Source organism: Bicyclus anynana, chromosome 1, assembly GCF_947172395.1.
Source record: "Bicyclus anynana chromosome 1, ilBicAnyn1.1, whole genome shotgun sequence".
Taxonomy (NCBI): domain Eukaryota; kingdom Metazoa; phylum Arthropoda; class Insecta; order Lepidoptera; family Nymphalidae; genus Bicyclus; species Bicyclus anynana.
In genome coordinates, this window is record NC_069083.1 from 19,835,665 (window position 1) to 19,850,233 (window position 14,569).

General features: G+C 44.1%; 1 protein-coding gene across 1 annotated transcript in view; it reads right to left on the reverse strand.

Moving 5' to 3' along the window:
- Positions 1-5,334, reverse strand: part of LOC112051903 (uncharacterized) — an 8,201-nt gene extending 2,867 nt beyond the window's left edge. The window contains exons 1-2 of the mRNA XM_052882151.1: positions 3,457-5,334; positions 1-3,224 (exon numbers count right to left, since the gene is read on the reverse strand). The exon at positions 1-3,224 is cut by the window's left edge and continues 2,867 nt beyond it. Of these exons, the coding sequence (XP_052738111.1) occupies positions 1-3,224; positions 3,457-5,334 (5,102 nt within the window). The remainder of the gene's footprint in view (positions 3,225-3,456) is intronic.
- Between the last annotated feature and the right edge of the window lie 9,235 nt (positions 5,335-14,569).

The following is a 14,569-nucleotide window of genomic DNA, read 5'->3' on the forward strand; positions in this document are numbered from 1 at the left end:
ATCTTTGCCAGTTCGTCCGCTCTTTCGTTTCCGGGGGTGCCGATATGAGCTCTGATCCAGAATAGTCGGAGTTTTCTATTGGCCTTTACAATTTTGATAATGTTATCTTTGATTATACGGGCTATTTGGTGTTTGGTTTTTGGATTTTCGAGCAGCTCGAGGGATGATCTCGAGTCACTCATGATGTTTACTTGAGGGGCATCGCTCCGTTTTGCAAGTAGAACTGCTTTATGCAGCGCGTATAGTTCTGCTTGGAAAACGGTGCAGGCTGGATCCAATTTGAATTGCTGAAACTTAGTTTCTGCTCCATTCTCCCACCATGTTAGGGCAGCGCCTACTTTGCCGTCTATCTTGCTTCCGTCCGTGTAGATGATAGGGCCTGTTACATGATGAGAGTTGATTGTTTCTTCGTCCAGGGTTTCAAGGATCTCGTAGTTTGTTTCGGTGAGCGTTGATGGGTGGGGCTGGTCGAGGTAATGGACCCATTGTTCCATTTCCCTGCCTGGCGGTAAAAAGTCTTTTGACTTGCCTTTTTTCGCCAAATAGAGTTGTGCTGCCTCTTGAACTCTGATGTCGAGTGGAAGTAGCCCCGACAGAACCAACGCAGATGTTAGTGAGACCGTACGGTACGCTCTGCAAATCTTTTGTGCGTATCCCCTTTGGAGTCCATTCAGTAGATCGCGTATCATTTGTAGCTCCGTTGCCGGGTACCATACGCTTGCAGCGTACAACACTATAGGCTCGATCACCGCTACGTAAATAGTCCTTGTTATTTCACTGTTTAGGCCCCAAGTCACTCTCGCAGCGCATGCAAGTTGTTTATATATTTCTGCCGTTTTCTTCCTGATAGCTTTGACATGCGGTTCGAAGGTTAACTTGTGGTCTATGATGAGTCCTAGAAGCTTGATTTCTTTGACGAGTTGTAGCCTGTTTTGGGACATGTGGAGAATTGGGAGATCGTACTTAAGTTTCCTTGTAATGATCATCGCATTGGTTTTATGTGCGGCGAAGTGTAACTTGTTACGCTTTCCCCACCTCACTACTCCTGCTAGAGTGTTGTTAGCTGTCTCTTCTATTACAGCCATTTCATGTCCTGAGAAAACTAGGACCACATCGTCGGCGAACGCTTGGCTGTACACTCCTTCGCCAGTTAACTTGTTGAGCAGAGAGTCTAGGATTAAATTCCAAAAGGTTGGCCCGCCGATGGATCCTTGGACGCATCCTTTCGTCGTTTTTCTCTCAGCAGCTGCTCTGGCGTAGTTGACCCTGATCTTCCGGTCAGTGAGATAAGAACAAACCATGGCGTATAGGTTCCTTGGGCATTTCATCTCTATTAGTTTGTTTTTGAGCGCCGGCCACCACGCATTGTCGAAAGCTCCCTCTATGTCAAGTGATATCAGCAGAACAATCTTCTTGTTACCGACTTCTGACTTGATGTGGTTCACTAGGTCATAGAGGGAGTCCTCGGTTCCACGCTGCGGCATGAAGCCGTACTGTGCTCTGTTGATGGCTGGTAGAGTATGCCACTGCAGTCGGCCTATCATCAACTTCTCGACAATTTTGCCTAGAATTGATAGTAGGCCGATTGGTCTGTAGGATTTGGGATGGGTATAATCCTCCTTTCCTGGTTTTCGGAGTATGATAACGTGGGCCACTTTCCATTGCCCAGGGAAGTATTGCAGTGATAGACACTTGTTTGCTATTGACATGAATAGTTCCCTGTTGCAGGCAATGGCCCTCGTGCATATATCCGCTGTTAATCCGTCCGGTCCTGGAGCCTTCTTTGGATTCATTGCCTTAAGCACAGATTCCAATTCGGCCAGTGTGAATGATGGATCGTCCTCGGGCAGACTTCGCAGTAAAGTTTTGTGATTATTCGCCATCCACTCCCTGAGCTGTCTGTGGTACGGTTTGTCTGTAGTCTCCTTGTCATCGGGGTAAAAGGTCTTGGCAAGAAGTTCAGCCGACTCTTCTGGACTGAGGGTGTTGCCTTCGGCGTTTCTCAGCAACATGTCCTCTGGTCTTCTTGTCGTTTTCCTTATCACCCGATACACCCCGTCCCACATGCTCTCTTTTTTCTGTGTCGTGCAAAACTCTTTCCAGCTCTCAGTCTGAGCTTTGTTTGCCTCTTCTGCGTATTTTTCTTTTATTTTTATGTATTCTTCTATTACCCTGTCTCGTCTACTTGGTGCTGCATTTCTTATCTTCCGTTTTGCTCTTAGAGTTTGGGCTTTTAGCTGATTTAGCTTTCCAGACCACCATGGTGGTGTAGGACTACCTTTCCATGAGCCCATGACAGGAATAGCATGGTCACAAGCTTCTTGGATGGCAGTGACGTAGGCTGAGACTATAGCTTCCAATTCTTCCGGAGATTTAGAGTCTTCCACTGCTTGGGGGGTAATGTTCTTTTCCAGTATAGAATTCCTGAAGTGTGTTGCAAATTCGGACCACGCCGCCTTCCTGGTGTTGTATCTGCGGGTGGTTATCGGTTTGAGCGGTTTCAATTCCGATTCCAAACGCAGAGTGAAGGTGACGCCGTTATGGTCCGCGGATGTTATGCTTCGATCCACTCTCCAGTTCTCTATTTTTCCAAGCAGGGGTAGGCTGCAGGCTGTGACGTCGACTATGCTAGAGCACAGCTTTCCTCGCCTGTAGACTTCAAAAGTTGGGGTATCTCCAGTATTTATTATATGGAAGTCCATGTCGTTTAGAAAAGCCACATAGTCCGCTCCTCTCTCGTCCTCGGAGCTCCATCCCCACCAGTGGCTCTTGGCGTTAACGTCGCCACCTATTATGAGGTTCCCAGTTTTAAGCCGTTGGCACACCGATTGTGTTCGCGCCATGTACGGTTCAATTTCCTGATCCCCCTCATAATAGACAGAGATCAACCCCAGCCTCATAGGACCTGCTTTCAGCAAAACAGCCGCTTCAGTTTCGGTCACGATCTGTGGGTCATGAATGACCTCCAGCTTATCACCGAAGACTATAATGGCCGCTTTTACTGGTTTTTGGCGATTAAGAGTGCACTGGATTACTTGTGTGCCAGGGTGTTGCTTTAACAGCCCTGTTTTCCCCACATAGGGTTCCTGGATTAGTGCTATCAGCACCCCTCTCTTGTGCGCCGTTTCTAGCAGTTCCGATGTTGCCAGTTTGGACCTCTGAAGGTTGGCCTGGATTATTTTAATGCTCGAAGCGCCTTTAGCAATATGTAATTCTGGACCTTGCTATAGCATCCCATTTTTGTCTTTCTGGGCATTCATCGCTATAAGCATGGTGCCCCTGGTTTCCTGTGGTATTCTTGCTTTTTTGGCAGTTCCTGCATGTGGACGGTCTGCCTTCCTTTCTACCCGGGCAGCTTTCCCACGTGTGGGTTCCCCCACAGTGACTGCAGAAGCTGTCCGTTTCTCGGCAGACCTGCCTTGTATGGCCAAAACCTAGACACTTGGCGCACTGTACCAGCGGGGACTGGTCCACTATTGGTCTTCTCTGTAGACCCACGTATATTTTGCCCGCTTCCAGAAACCTTTTGTGGACTTCAGGAGATAGTTCCAGGACTGGGTGACATTCAAGTGCATTCCTTGCCTTCTTTCTGTATCGAACACGGATTGCAATGTCTTTTGCACTCAGCCCTACTAAGAGGTGGTCATTTTGTTTTTTTATGGTCTCAACTATCTCCGCGTCTGTATGGTAGGCCAGTACGTCTCTTACCCTTGCAAGAGGGTTATTTGTTTTGGCTTCTTCCACCTTCAGGGACTGCCCGTGTTGTATTTTGTTTTTGACCAATTTTAAGTCATCTTTGCTGTTGCAGCTCAGGATGACTTTTTGGTTTCGGCCTTTGCGGATCCTGTCAACCCTAGCACCGGAGTTCCTGCAATCCAGTGCTTCCCTAATTGTGTCGATGACATTTTCTCCCGACTTCTGCGGGTCTGTGGATGATACAATTAGGGTGTGGTTAGGCTGGGGGATCCTTGGTTTGCGGGCCATCTGCGCATACGTTGGCTGTGCCGGGGCCGTCGCCTTTGCTAGCTCCGCTAAGGCTAGTTCTGCCCCTAGGCTGGTCATTGGGGGAGGGGTTTTGCTCCTTGTTTCCCTCATTGTTCGGAGCTCCGATGATACCGCCTCCAGCCTTTCCGTTATTGGCTGTAGGTGCCTTTCTAGGTTTTCTCCCTGTACCGCTGGTGACGTCGCTGAAGCCACTGGAGCCTTTGCAATGGTTTGGCAAATTTTGCTCTCGGCTTTCTCTATGGCTTCTTTAACTTCAGTCAGACCCTTTCCAGTCTCTGCTCTGTGGATCTCCAGCACCTCGCTGTTCCGTGTTTTAGTTTCATCCTTGAGAATGCGGCCGGTGTCGTTTGCTATCCTGTCTAGGCCTCTTCTGAGCTCGTCCAGCTGCTTTGACAACTGGTCCAGCTGAGTCGTGATCCTAGCCTGGTTATTATCTGTCAGCTCGTGATCACCCTTCGCCTTCTTTTCGTTAGGATTTTCCCATTTTTGCAACGCCACTTTTCCTATCGCATTCTCTAGGTGAACCATTCTCTGGGAGATGTGTTTTATTTGGCGGTATGGCTCCGCGGTCTCGTGGCCTAGCCAGCTACGTATGGCATTTGTCTCCTCACTGTTTTTTACGGTTTGTGTGTGTAGTTGTGATATTTGGTTGGTAATGTTTGAGAGTGTCCCTGTTATTAATTTGTTGTGGGCACGCTCTACTCTCACTAACTCTTGAGCGTGTCGCTGCCTCTCTTTTTCTAAATTGTACTTATGTCTAGCTCTGGAATCGGACAGCGACAGGACTGTTTCGTAAAGGCACTGCAAGCACTCAAGAGCTGTTTGCTTGCATTCCCTTTTCATGTTGCCAGCCGCTTCCAGTGCATCTTTGCCTTTGAGCAGCATGTCGTTAGCCTGCTTCGAAGCCAGGTCCATCTCCACCCCGGTTCTTCTTGAGGTGAAGTGAATTAGGCTCTTCCTCCCCTGCAAGGCCTCCGATACCGAAGAACAGTCCGAAGACTCCTCGTCAGATTCTACTTGCTGGGGTGGCTTATCCTCGCTGACCCACGCCGAGACCCTTTCAGTAACTGTCTCTGTTGGTGCATTCTCAAGCTGGGATGAGAGGTCTTTTTCCTGTGTATCCTCACTCAATGAGGACCGGCGAGATGCTGACCGCACCAGCACCCTCTCCCTCAACGATTTGGTCGGCCTGTTCTTTTTTGCCTTCTGGCTTACTTGCTCCATTGAAAGTGGGGCAGATTTTACGGAATTTACCGACCTTGATGATGAAGTTGAGGGCGCCGTTGCAACCTCAGATGGTGTGGTTTTGCCTTTTACTGACATCGACATGTTGCTCTTTGTACTATCTAGATTAATTATGCTACGTGCTGTATTTTAAAACTATATTCTATTTTACTAGCTAATTAGCACTAACTTACAGTCCAGACACTGATGTTGGTTGTCCGGTCTTGATGTAACTGAGTATGCTCCACCCAGGCGCAAAAGTTCCGCGTGGTGTGCGTGATGTGCCCGGTGGTTGTTGTTTGTGGATTTCAGGGTTTTGTTTTTGCTCCAAGTCAATCTCGATGTTCGGAGAAGAAATCTGGCGGGGCCAATGTGTTCTTTTTCTTGTTCCGATGTCAACGAGCCCTCACAAGGTAGGATAGCTCTGATATTTCCCGAGATAAGGCCCGCGGGGGTGAGGTAATCTCGGCGGAGGGGGGTATCTGTTGGAGCCAAAAATTTCCTTTCCTCCTGACGATTCTAATGAGTCCTCACAGTTTAGTGTAGGTGTTGTATATCCTGAGATATGCCCGCGGGGGTGAGGGGACTTGAGCGGGGGGAAAAACTGGCGGGGCCAAAATGTTCCTTTTTCCGTGCTGATTTGAACGAGCCCTCACACAGGGTGGTTATCTCTAATACTTTCGGAGATATCGCTTGAGGGGGTGAGGTACCCGGAGGGGGGGGGGGGGGAGGTTTCGTGTGGGTGCGATATAGCAGTACTTTGAAAAATACGAGTGGGGGGTGGTGGGGGGGGGGGGGGGGGTTGGTGTTGGACCAGACGCTGGTTGGAAAGGTCTTTAAAGGACGAGTGGAATGACCCCAAACACTAGTGCTCCAGGATGTATAGAGCAGGAGATCCTTACTGGTCGCCTGGTACCTTCAGGTCCGGAGATCAGGTCTGGTTTCCGTGTTCGGGCGAAGTCCTCGGTCCGTTAGAAAGGGCCTAGTAGCGATGGTAGACTACACAGTTGCGTCACTTACACGTGCTGGCCGACTAGATTTGAGGTTATTGGAAATTTTCCATGCGGTCACCACGTGGGAAATCGGTAATTTCAGATGTTAATAACTCCCGATGTAGAGGCCCAATCTTCTTGGCGCTTTCACCGCTGCGTAGGTCGTAAAAAGTACTATCTATTGACGTAAAGAAACACTGTGTTCCGCCGTACCTCTAGCTGTTATTCTACCTTGAAGTCCAGGTTCCAGAACTCAGGATCCCGTTGGCGGATGGTGCTGCAAACGATAATCCTGGCGAGACACACACTTATTTATCACCACACAAAAACTCGCGCGCCTAGCTCCGGTTTTTACCACTAAAAACGAATAAAAACGCGGAGCGATATGTGTTCTAGGCAACGGATGGGTGCATACTGGTTAGGTTAGGTTAGGTTAGGTTAGGTTAGGTTAGGTTAGGTTAGGTTAGGTTAGGTTAGGTTAGGTTAGGTTAGGTTAGGTTAGGTTAGGTTAGGTTAGGTTAGGTTAGGTTAGGTTAGGTTAGGTTAGGTTAGGTTAGGTTAGGTTAGGTTAGGTTAGGTTAGGTTAGGTTAGGTTAGGTTAGGTTAGGTTAGGTTAGGTTAGGTTAGGTTAGGTTAGGTTAGGTTAGGTTAGGTTAGGTTAGGTTAGGTTAGGTTAGGTTAGGTTAGGTTAGGTTAGGTTAGGTTAGGTTAGGTTAGGTTAGGTTAGGTTAGGTTAGGTTAGGTTAGGTTAGGTTAGGTTAGGTTAGGTTAGGTTAGGTTAGGTTAGGTTAGGTTAGGTTAGGTTAGGTTAGGTTAGGTTAGGTTAGGTTAGGTTAGGTTAGGTTAGGTTAGGTTAGGTTAGGTTAGGTTAGGTTAGGTTAGGTTAGGTTAGGTTAGGTTAGGTTAGGTTAGGTTAGGTTAGGTTAGGTTAGGTTAGGTTAGGTTAGGTTAGGTTAGGTTAGGTTAGGTTAGGTTAGGTTAGGTTAGGTTAGGTTAGGTTAGGTTAGGTTAGGTTAGGTTAGGTTAGGTTAGGTTAGGTTAGGTTAGGTTAGGTTAGGTTAGGTTAGGTTAGGTTAGGTTAGGTTAGGTTAGGTTAGGTTAGGTTAGGTTAGGTTAGGTTAGGTTAGGTTAGGTTAGGTTAGGTTAGGTTAGGTTAGGTTAGGTTAGGTTAGGTTAGGTTAGGTTAGGTTAGGTTAGGTTAGGTTAGGTTAGGTTTTTTTTTTTTTTTTTTTTTTTTTTTAACGTTGGTCAGAAAAATGCATTTACGCATCCCGTCCTGAAATAAGACAGGATTACTGTCTTATTTCAGGGCGGGTATGTGGGACTCGCCAGCCGTGAAGCGACTGGAATACCCACTAAAAAAAAAACCAACGGAGTGGGTGGTGTTATTGCAACACCTCAGTGCTAATGGGATACTCCGAGATGTTGCAAAATGTGTCAGATGGGTGAATGAAATAAGTGTGGAGAATTACGTTATAAGTATAAGTGGAATGGATGACTGATAAACTGTATTAATAATAATATAATTATATGTGCTAAATAAAAATAAGATATAATTAATAGAATATTACGGTAGGATCATTATGTTATAATAAATAGAGTATAATATATATATTATTATATGAATAAATATATATATTTACATTTATACATATACATATACTCACACATACATATATATATATATATACCCATATATACATATACAAATACACACATATACGTATATAATAGAACTATAAATAAAATAAGGCTAAAAATAGTTATCTACATATTAGTTGATTATAGAATCATTTAAATGAACACATGACACGGTAAGATACATTGTAAAAATTATTAAAATTTTAAATGGTAATATAATTAAAATTATTCATTAATTAAAATGTACAAATGAACACATGAACACATGAACAAAAATGGTCTTTACAATGAAATCAGCATATGTACACTAGTGAAATAATTGATAAGAACGTGAGTGGAAAAGGTATTTACAAATGAATTATTATACAAAAATTACAATGCTATAGATTGAAGTTAAATTAGTGATTAAGTCTGGTTACACACTAGTTATACACAGTCGGGTAGGTAATAGTAACAGCAATGGTTAAGCTATGGTTAAGGAAGGACAGAGTGAAGCCTTTTATTGTTTGTTTTTTTTTTTTTTTTTTTTTTTTGTTTTTTTTTTTCTTTTTTTTTTTTTTTTTTTTTTTTTTTTTTTTTTTTTTTTTTTTTTTCCTTTTTTTTTTTTTTTTTTTTCATTAATTTAGTTATGTATTTTTTTTTTTTTTTTTTTTTATTTAACTACTTCAACGCCCAACCCTTCTTTCCGTAGTGGTTTATTAATTAAGTTACTTAGATATGCAAACATTAAAATGCCAACAGGGCGTAAAACACACGGTTCTAAAAAAAAAAAAAAAAAAAACAACATATCAACATATTTACAATAGTGATTGATAGATAAGAGCAGAGAGAATAAGTGAGAAAGTTGTAAGTACAACCTATGCAATTATATTATATTTGGTTATAAATAGAGACGCAAAATTAATAGTACAGCTAATATAATTGACACAAGTGAATTTCGTTACGCATATACAGAGTTACAGAAAGCGTTTGACATAAGCGTAAATGGAATATAACGCGACTATCCATAATCGATTTTGTCGCGCAGACGGTTGGTCAATTGGTTTATAAGTGGACATGAGTTGGAGGTGGCACTGTGGTTTGTTTTAATGGGATTTGCGGGATCTTTACGTTTTTGTTGTTTGGAGCAATTAAAACAGCAAATTTTGTTGTCGTCTGTGTTGTTAGGGCAGTTGCGATAGTTGTGATCAGTGGATGAGCAGTGTGAGCAGATGAGTGTGTCGGACGTACACCTTTTTTGCGTGTGGCCAAATTGTAGGCATTTGAAGCATTGGAGAAGGGGAACGTATTCCTCGACGTGGACCCTCTGGTGGTCCACGTTGAGTCTACCGGAAGAGACGATGGTGCGCCAGAGCATGGGTGTCGTAATGAAGACTGCATTGTAAAGTTTGCTGTTTCTATTGTTTCTTTTGAATTTAAATTGAAAGTCCTCATCATTAGTTATCAAATTTCTTATAGAGTCATTTTGGTGTAAGATGATATCCGTAAGGGATTCAGGAGTAGTGGATTTGGAGACGCCCTTGAGCAATAGCATAGGTCTAAGTTTTTTAGTGGGCTTAGCAGTGAGTCCGCAATTAGCTGATTCGATCTTTTGAAGGGTGATGTCCCGTTGCTCGCAGTTGTCGAATACTAAGCGCAGTTTCTTATTTGGGATTAACTTGACCTCGGCGGGTGAGAAATTGGTGTCTTTGAAAGTTACGCCCGATCTGAATGCTTTGAGGGTGTGCGAGGCAGTGGGAACGTCCTCGGCCGGAGCGACAATAATAGAGGGTCGATTGGCAGGTATGTTGGGATTGTCCGATGGTGTACGAGCGGCGGCAGCATATGACCGGTTAGTTGATTTGACGGATTGGGTTTCTAATCTGAAGGCGCTGCCTATCTCTTCTCTAATTGACTCCCTCAGGCCAGCGGCTAAGATGGTAGGAGAGGCCAACGGATGGGAGGCTAGTTCTCCGCGCAGCATGCGAATTTCCCCTACGCACTCACTTAGTTCCTTCCTTAGTGTATCATTATTACTATTATGGCTGACAGGGTCGCTGACCTCCGACAGGGCGGCCAGAGTTGAAGGTGTAGTTGTGACCGTACGCAAGTATTGATCAATTGATCGTTGGGTCTCGGCTGCAGCCGCAGTAATGAGTCTCTTATTTGAAGCGGTGACGCTTTTACCTTCATTAATCGCCTTGATGGTGGTAGTTGATAGTATTCTAATCACCTTGGCGAGGGAATCGAGGTCCTTGACCTCAGCGGCAGTTGCAGGCAGCTCAATGTAAGCCGACGGAGGAGGTCGCTTGGCGTTAGCTCCTTTCAGAGTAGACTGAGAGATGAGGGAGGGATTACCTGTTACATTGTCCTCTCCAGGCGAGCTGGATACTCCCACCTCGGTGTCCATTGTGCACGACTGTTGTATTCACTGCAATCCAATTATGCACAGCCACTAATCACTGTCACTGAGTGTACACGGAATCAAGAGGTCATGATGACCAATGTCTATCACATAAGGCACTACCCATTAATTTAAGCACAGAGCACAAGTCCCGAGATACCCCCCCCCACTGACCGGGCTAGGTACCGCTTGCAGGTAAGCTCCGGTCCTCTAACCTTGGTCGGTCCTCTGCCCAGGTTGGCCCCTTCCTTAGGCCCGGACCTCGTCGCGGGTTCGGTCCGGTCGTCTGACCGGTCCGCTCCGATCGTCTGGCCGGTCCGCTCCGGTCCAGGTCTACTCCTCTTCACGGTCGGTCCGGTCCAGGTCCGGTCCTCGGTCCGCGGTCTGGCGGTCTGGCCCGCTGCTCTTTGCGGTCTGGTCCAGTCCTCTGGTTGGTCTGGTCCTGGTCCGCTCCGGTCTCCTGGTCTGCTTCCTTGGTTGGTCGATCCGTGGTCCGGACTCCTGGTTGGTCCGGTCCTGGCCCGCTGCTCTACGCGGTCCGGTCCAGTCCACAGGTTGGATTTAGACCTGGTCCGCACCTCTTGGCGGTCCTTACCGGTCCGGTCCGGTTTCCAGTCCCGGTCCTCAGACCCCTGTCACACCTCACGCCCAGGCTATACGCCCAGACGCGAGGGCATAGGGGCCGTGGGGGCCGCCCGCCGAAGACGACCGCTCTCGACGGCGATCTGCGCGCGACTGACGCCCGCTGTATAGGCGCCTGGCCCAACCACTGTTCCTGGTCCGGTCCGGTCCTCGGTCCGCTGTCAGCCCGGTCCGCTATCCAGTCGTTGGTCCGATGTCCGGTCCACAGTCCCCTAGGTCGGTCCGGTCCGCTGCTGCTGCTCCGGTCCCCGGTCCGCACCTCTTCGTGGTCTTTACCGGTCCGGTCCGGTCTCCAGTCCCGGTCCTCAGACCCCTGTCACACCTCACGCCCAGGCTATACGCCCAGACGCGAGGGCATAGGGGCCGTGGGGGCCGCCCGCCGAAGACGACCGCTCTCGACGGCGATCTGCGCGCGACTGACGCCCGCTGTATAGGCGCCCGGCCCAACCACTGTTCCTGGTCCGGTCCGGTCCTCGGTCCGCTGTCAGCCCGGTCCGCTGTCCAGTCGTTGGTCCGATGTCCGGTCCACAGTCCCCTAGGTCGGTCCGGTCCGCTGCTGCTGCTCCGGTCCCCGGTCCGCACCTCTTCGTGGTCTTTACCGGTCCGGTCCGGTCTCCAGACCCCTGCCACACCTCACGCCCAGGCTATACGCCCAGACGCGAGGGCATAGGGGCCGTGGGGGCCGCCCGCCGAAGACGACCGCTCGCGACGGCGATCTGCGCGCGACTTTAGGTTAGGTTAGGTTAGGTTAGGTTAGGTTAGGTTAGGTTAGGTTAGGTTAGGTTAGGTTAGGTTAGGTTAGGTTAGGTTAGGTTAGGTTAGGTTAGGTTAGGTTAGGTTAGGTTAGGTTAGGTTAGGTTAGGTTAGGTTAGGTTAGGTTAGGTTAGGTTAGGTTAGGTTAGGTTAGGTTAGGTTAGGTTAGGTTAGGTTAGGTTAGGTTAGGTTAGGTTAGGTTAGGTTAGGTTAGGTTAGGTTAGGTTAGGTTAGGTTAGGTTAGGTTAGGTTAGGTTAGGTTAGGTTTTTTTTTTTTTTTTTTTTTTTTTAACGTTGGTCAGAAAAATGCATTTACGCATCCCGTCCTGAAATAAGACAGGATTACTGTCTTATTTCAGGGCGGGTATGTGGGACTCGCCAGCCGTGAAGCGACTGGAATACCCACTAAAAAAAAACCAACGGAGTGGATGGTGTTATTGCAACACCTCAGTGCTAATGGGATACTCCGAGATGTTGCAAAATGTGTAAGATGGGTAAATATATAATAAGTGTGGAGAATTACGTTATAAGTATAAGTGGAATGGATGACTGATAAACTGTATTAATAATAATATAATTATATGTGCTAGATAAAAATAAGATATAATTAATAGAATATTAGGGTAGGATGATTATGTTATAATATATAGAGTATAATATATATATTATTATATGAATAAATATATATATATTTACATTTATACATATTCATATACACACAAATACATACATATATATACCCATATATACATATACACATACACAATATACATATATTATAGAGCTAATAGATATCTACATATTAATTCGATTGTAGAATCATTTAAATGAACAGATGACGCGGTAAGATACATTGTAAAAATTATTAAAGTTATTTAAAATTTTAAATGGTAAAATAATTAAAATTATTCATTAATTAAAATGTACAAATGAATAAATGAACACATGAACAGAAATGGTCTCTACAATGAAATAAGCATATGTACATTACTGGAATAATTGATAAGAACGTGAGTGGAAAAGGTATTTACAAATGGATGATAATACAAGAATCAATGGAACGAAATTAAAGAAATTAAATTAGTGATTAAGTACAGTTACACAAGAACACATGATTCAGCCAGGGCGTAACAAAAATGGTCTTTACAATAAAATCAGCATACATACATAAATTGTTTTTTTTTTTTTTTTGTTTTCCAAATTTTAAATAAAATAATTAACATTATCCATAATTGAAAAGTACAAATGAACACATGACACGGTAAAATGCATTGTAAAAATTATTAAAGTTATTAAAATTTTAAATAGAAAAATAATTAAAATTATTCATTAATTAAAATGTACAAATGAACACATGAACACATGAACAGAAATGGTCTTTACAATGAAATCAGCATATGTACATTAGTTAAATAATTGACAAGAACGTGAGTGAAAAAGGTATTTACAACTGAATTATAATACAAAAATCAATAGAATAAAATTAAATTAGTGATTACAGTTACACAGTTACACATTATTAAACAGTCGGGTTGGTAATAGTTATAGCATTAGTTAAGCTTTAAGGAAGGGCAGGGTGGAGATTTTTTTTTTTTTTTTTTTTTTTTTTTTTTTTTTTTTTTTTTTTTTTTTTTTTTTATATTATTATTATTATTATTATTTTTTTTTTTTTTTGTATTATTATTATTATATATATATACATATGTATTTTTTTTTTTTTTTTTCCCACAGCCCAACCCTCCTTTCCATCGTAATTTATTAATTAACTTAAGCTACGATTTTTCTTGTTCTTGTTGTTGCTTTTAATATAAGCAGAGAGAATAAGTATTAAATGATATTTGGTTATATACAGAGACGCAAAATTTATAATACAGCTGATATAATTGAATTCAAACACAAGTGAATTTTGTTGCGCGTGTACAGAGTTACAGGAAGCGCATGATGTAAACGGAAATGGCATATGTATGACAAGAAAAGATAGTAAGGTGCGGTGGCGAGAGGGCAAAATGCTCAAATTTTTAATAACAAAAGCTAGGATTATTATTATTATGGTACACTAAGTAAATTAACTAAGTATTATTGAAATTAACGAAAGTGATACTAATATGATGATAGCTAATTGTTAATTGGTTGTGTCTGTATGTGCAGTTTGTTCTTTATTGAATGTTTTTAGCTGTTTGATGATATAGTGTAAGTGAGTGTGGAATGTGTCAATGAGTGTTGGTTTATCCAAGAATGTTCTGACATCGTAAGGGTCTATGGTTTCTGCTGCGATAAGATGGTCTGTACGGGTAGAGGCAAATCTAGGGCAGTCTTGAATCAGGTGGGAAAGTGTTTGGGATGACTGACCGTCACAGGGACAGAAGTCATTATCAGTGATTTTAAATCTGTGTAGGTAGGCTTTGTGATACCCATGATTCGTTAAATATTGAGTTATGGCAAAGTATGGTCTGACAATCTTTAAGTAATTGTTTAAGTCTGTGATAGTAGGGAACCGTGTAGTGACAAAAGTGCATTCGGCGTATAAGTCCTGAGAGGCCTGTTTGGATACCTGTTTGTTTTCATATTTTATAAAGCTGATGGGAATGTGGTAATAGTCAGGTTTCTTGTGAAGTGAGGCCGCGTGCTTAGCGGCCTGATCAGCCATTTCGTTGCCGACGATGCCTACATGTGCCCTGACCCAGGCGAATTTAATTGAGAGACCATTCAGGTTGGCATAGTTTAATTTGGAAAAGATCTGTACGGCGAAGGGGTTACAGCTGTTGGGATTACACAATTCAGTCAGACCGGCTTTAGAGTCAGAGAGGACAAGAGAGTGGGGGATTTGATTGGAAATGATCCAGTTGCAGGCACCGCTAATGGCGAGCATTTCCGCCTGGAAGACAGAACATTTATTATGGAGTTTGAATTTTTTGATGGTGGTGTTGCC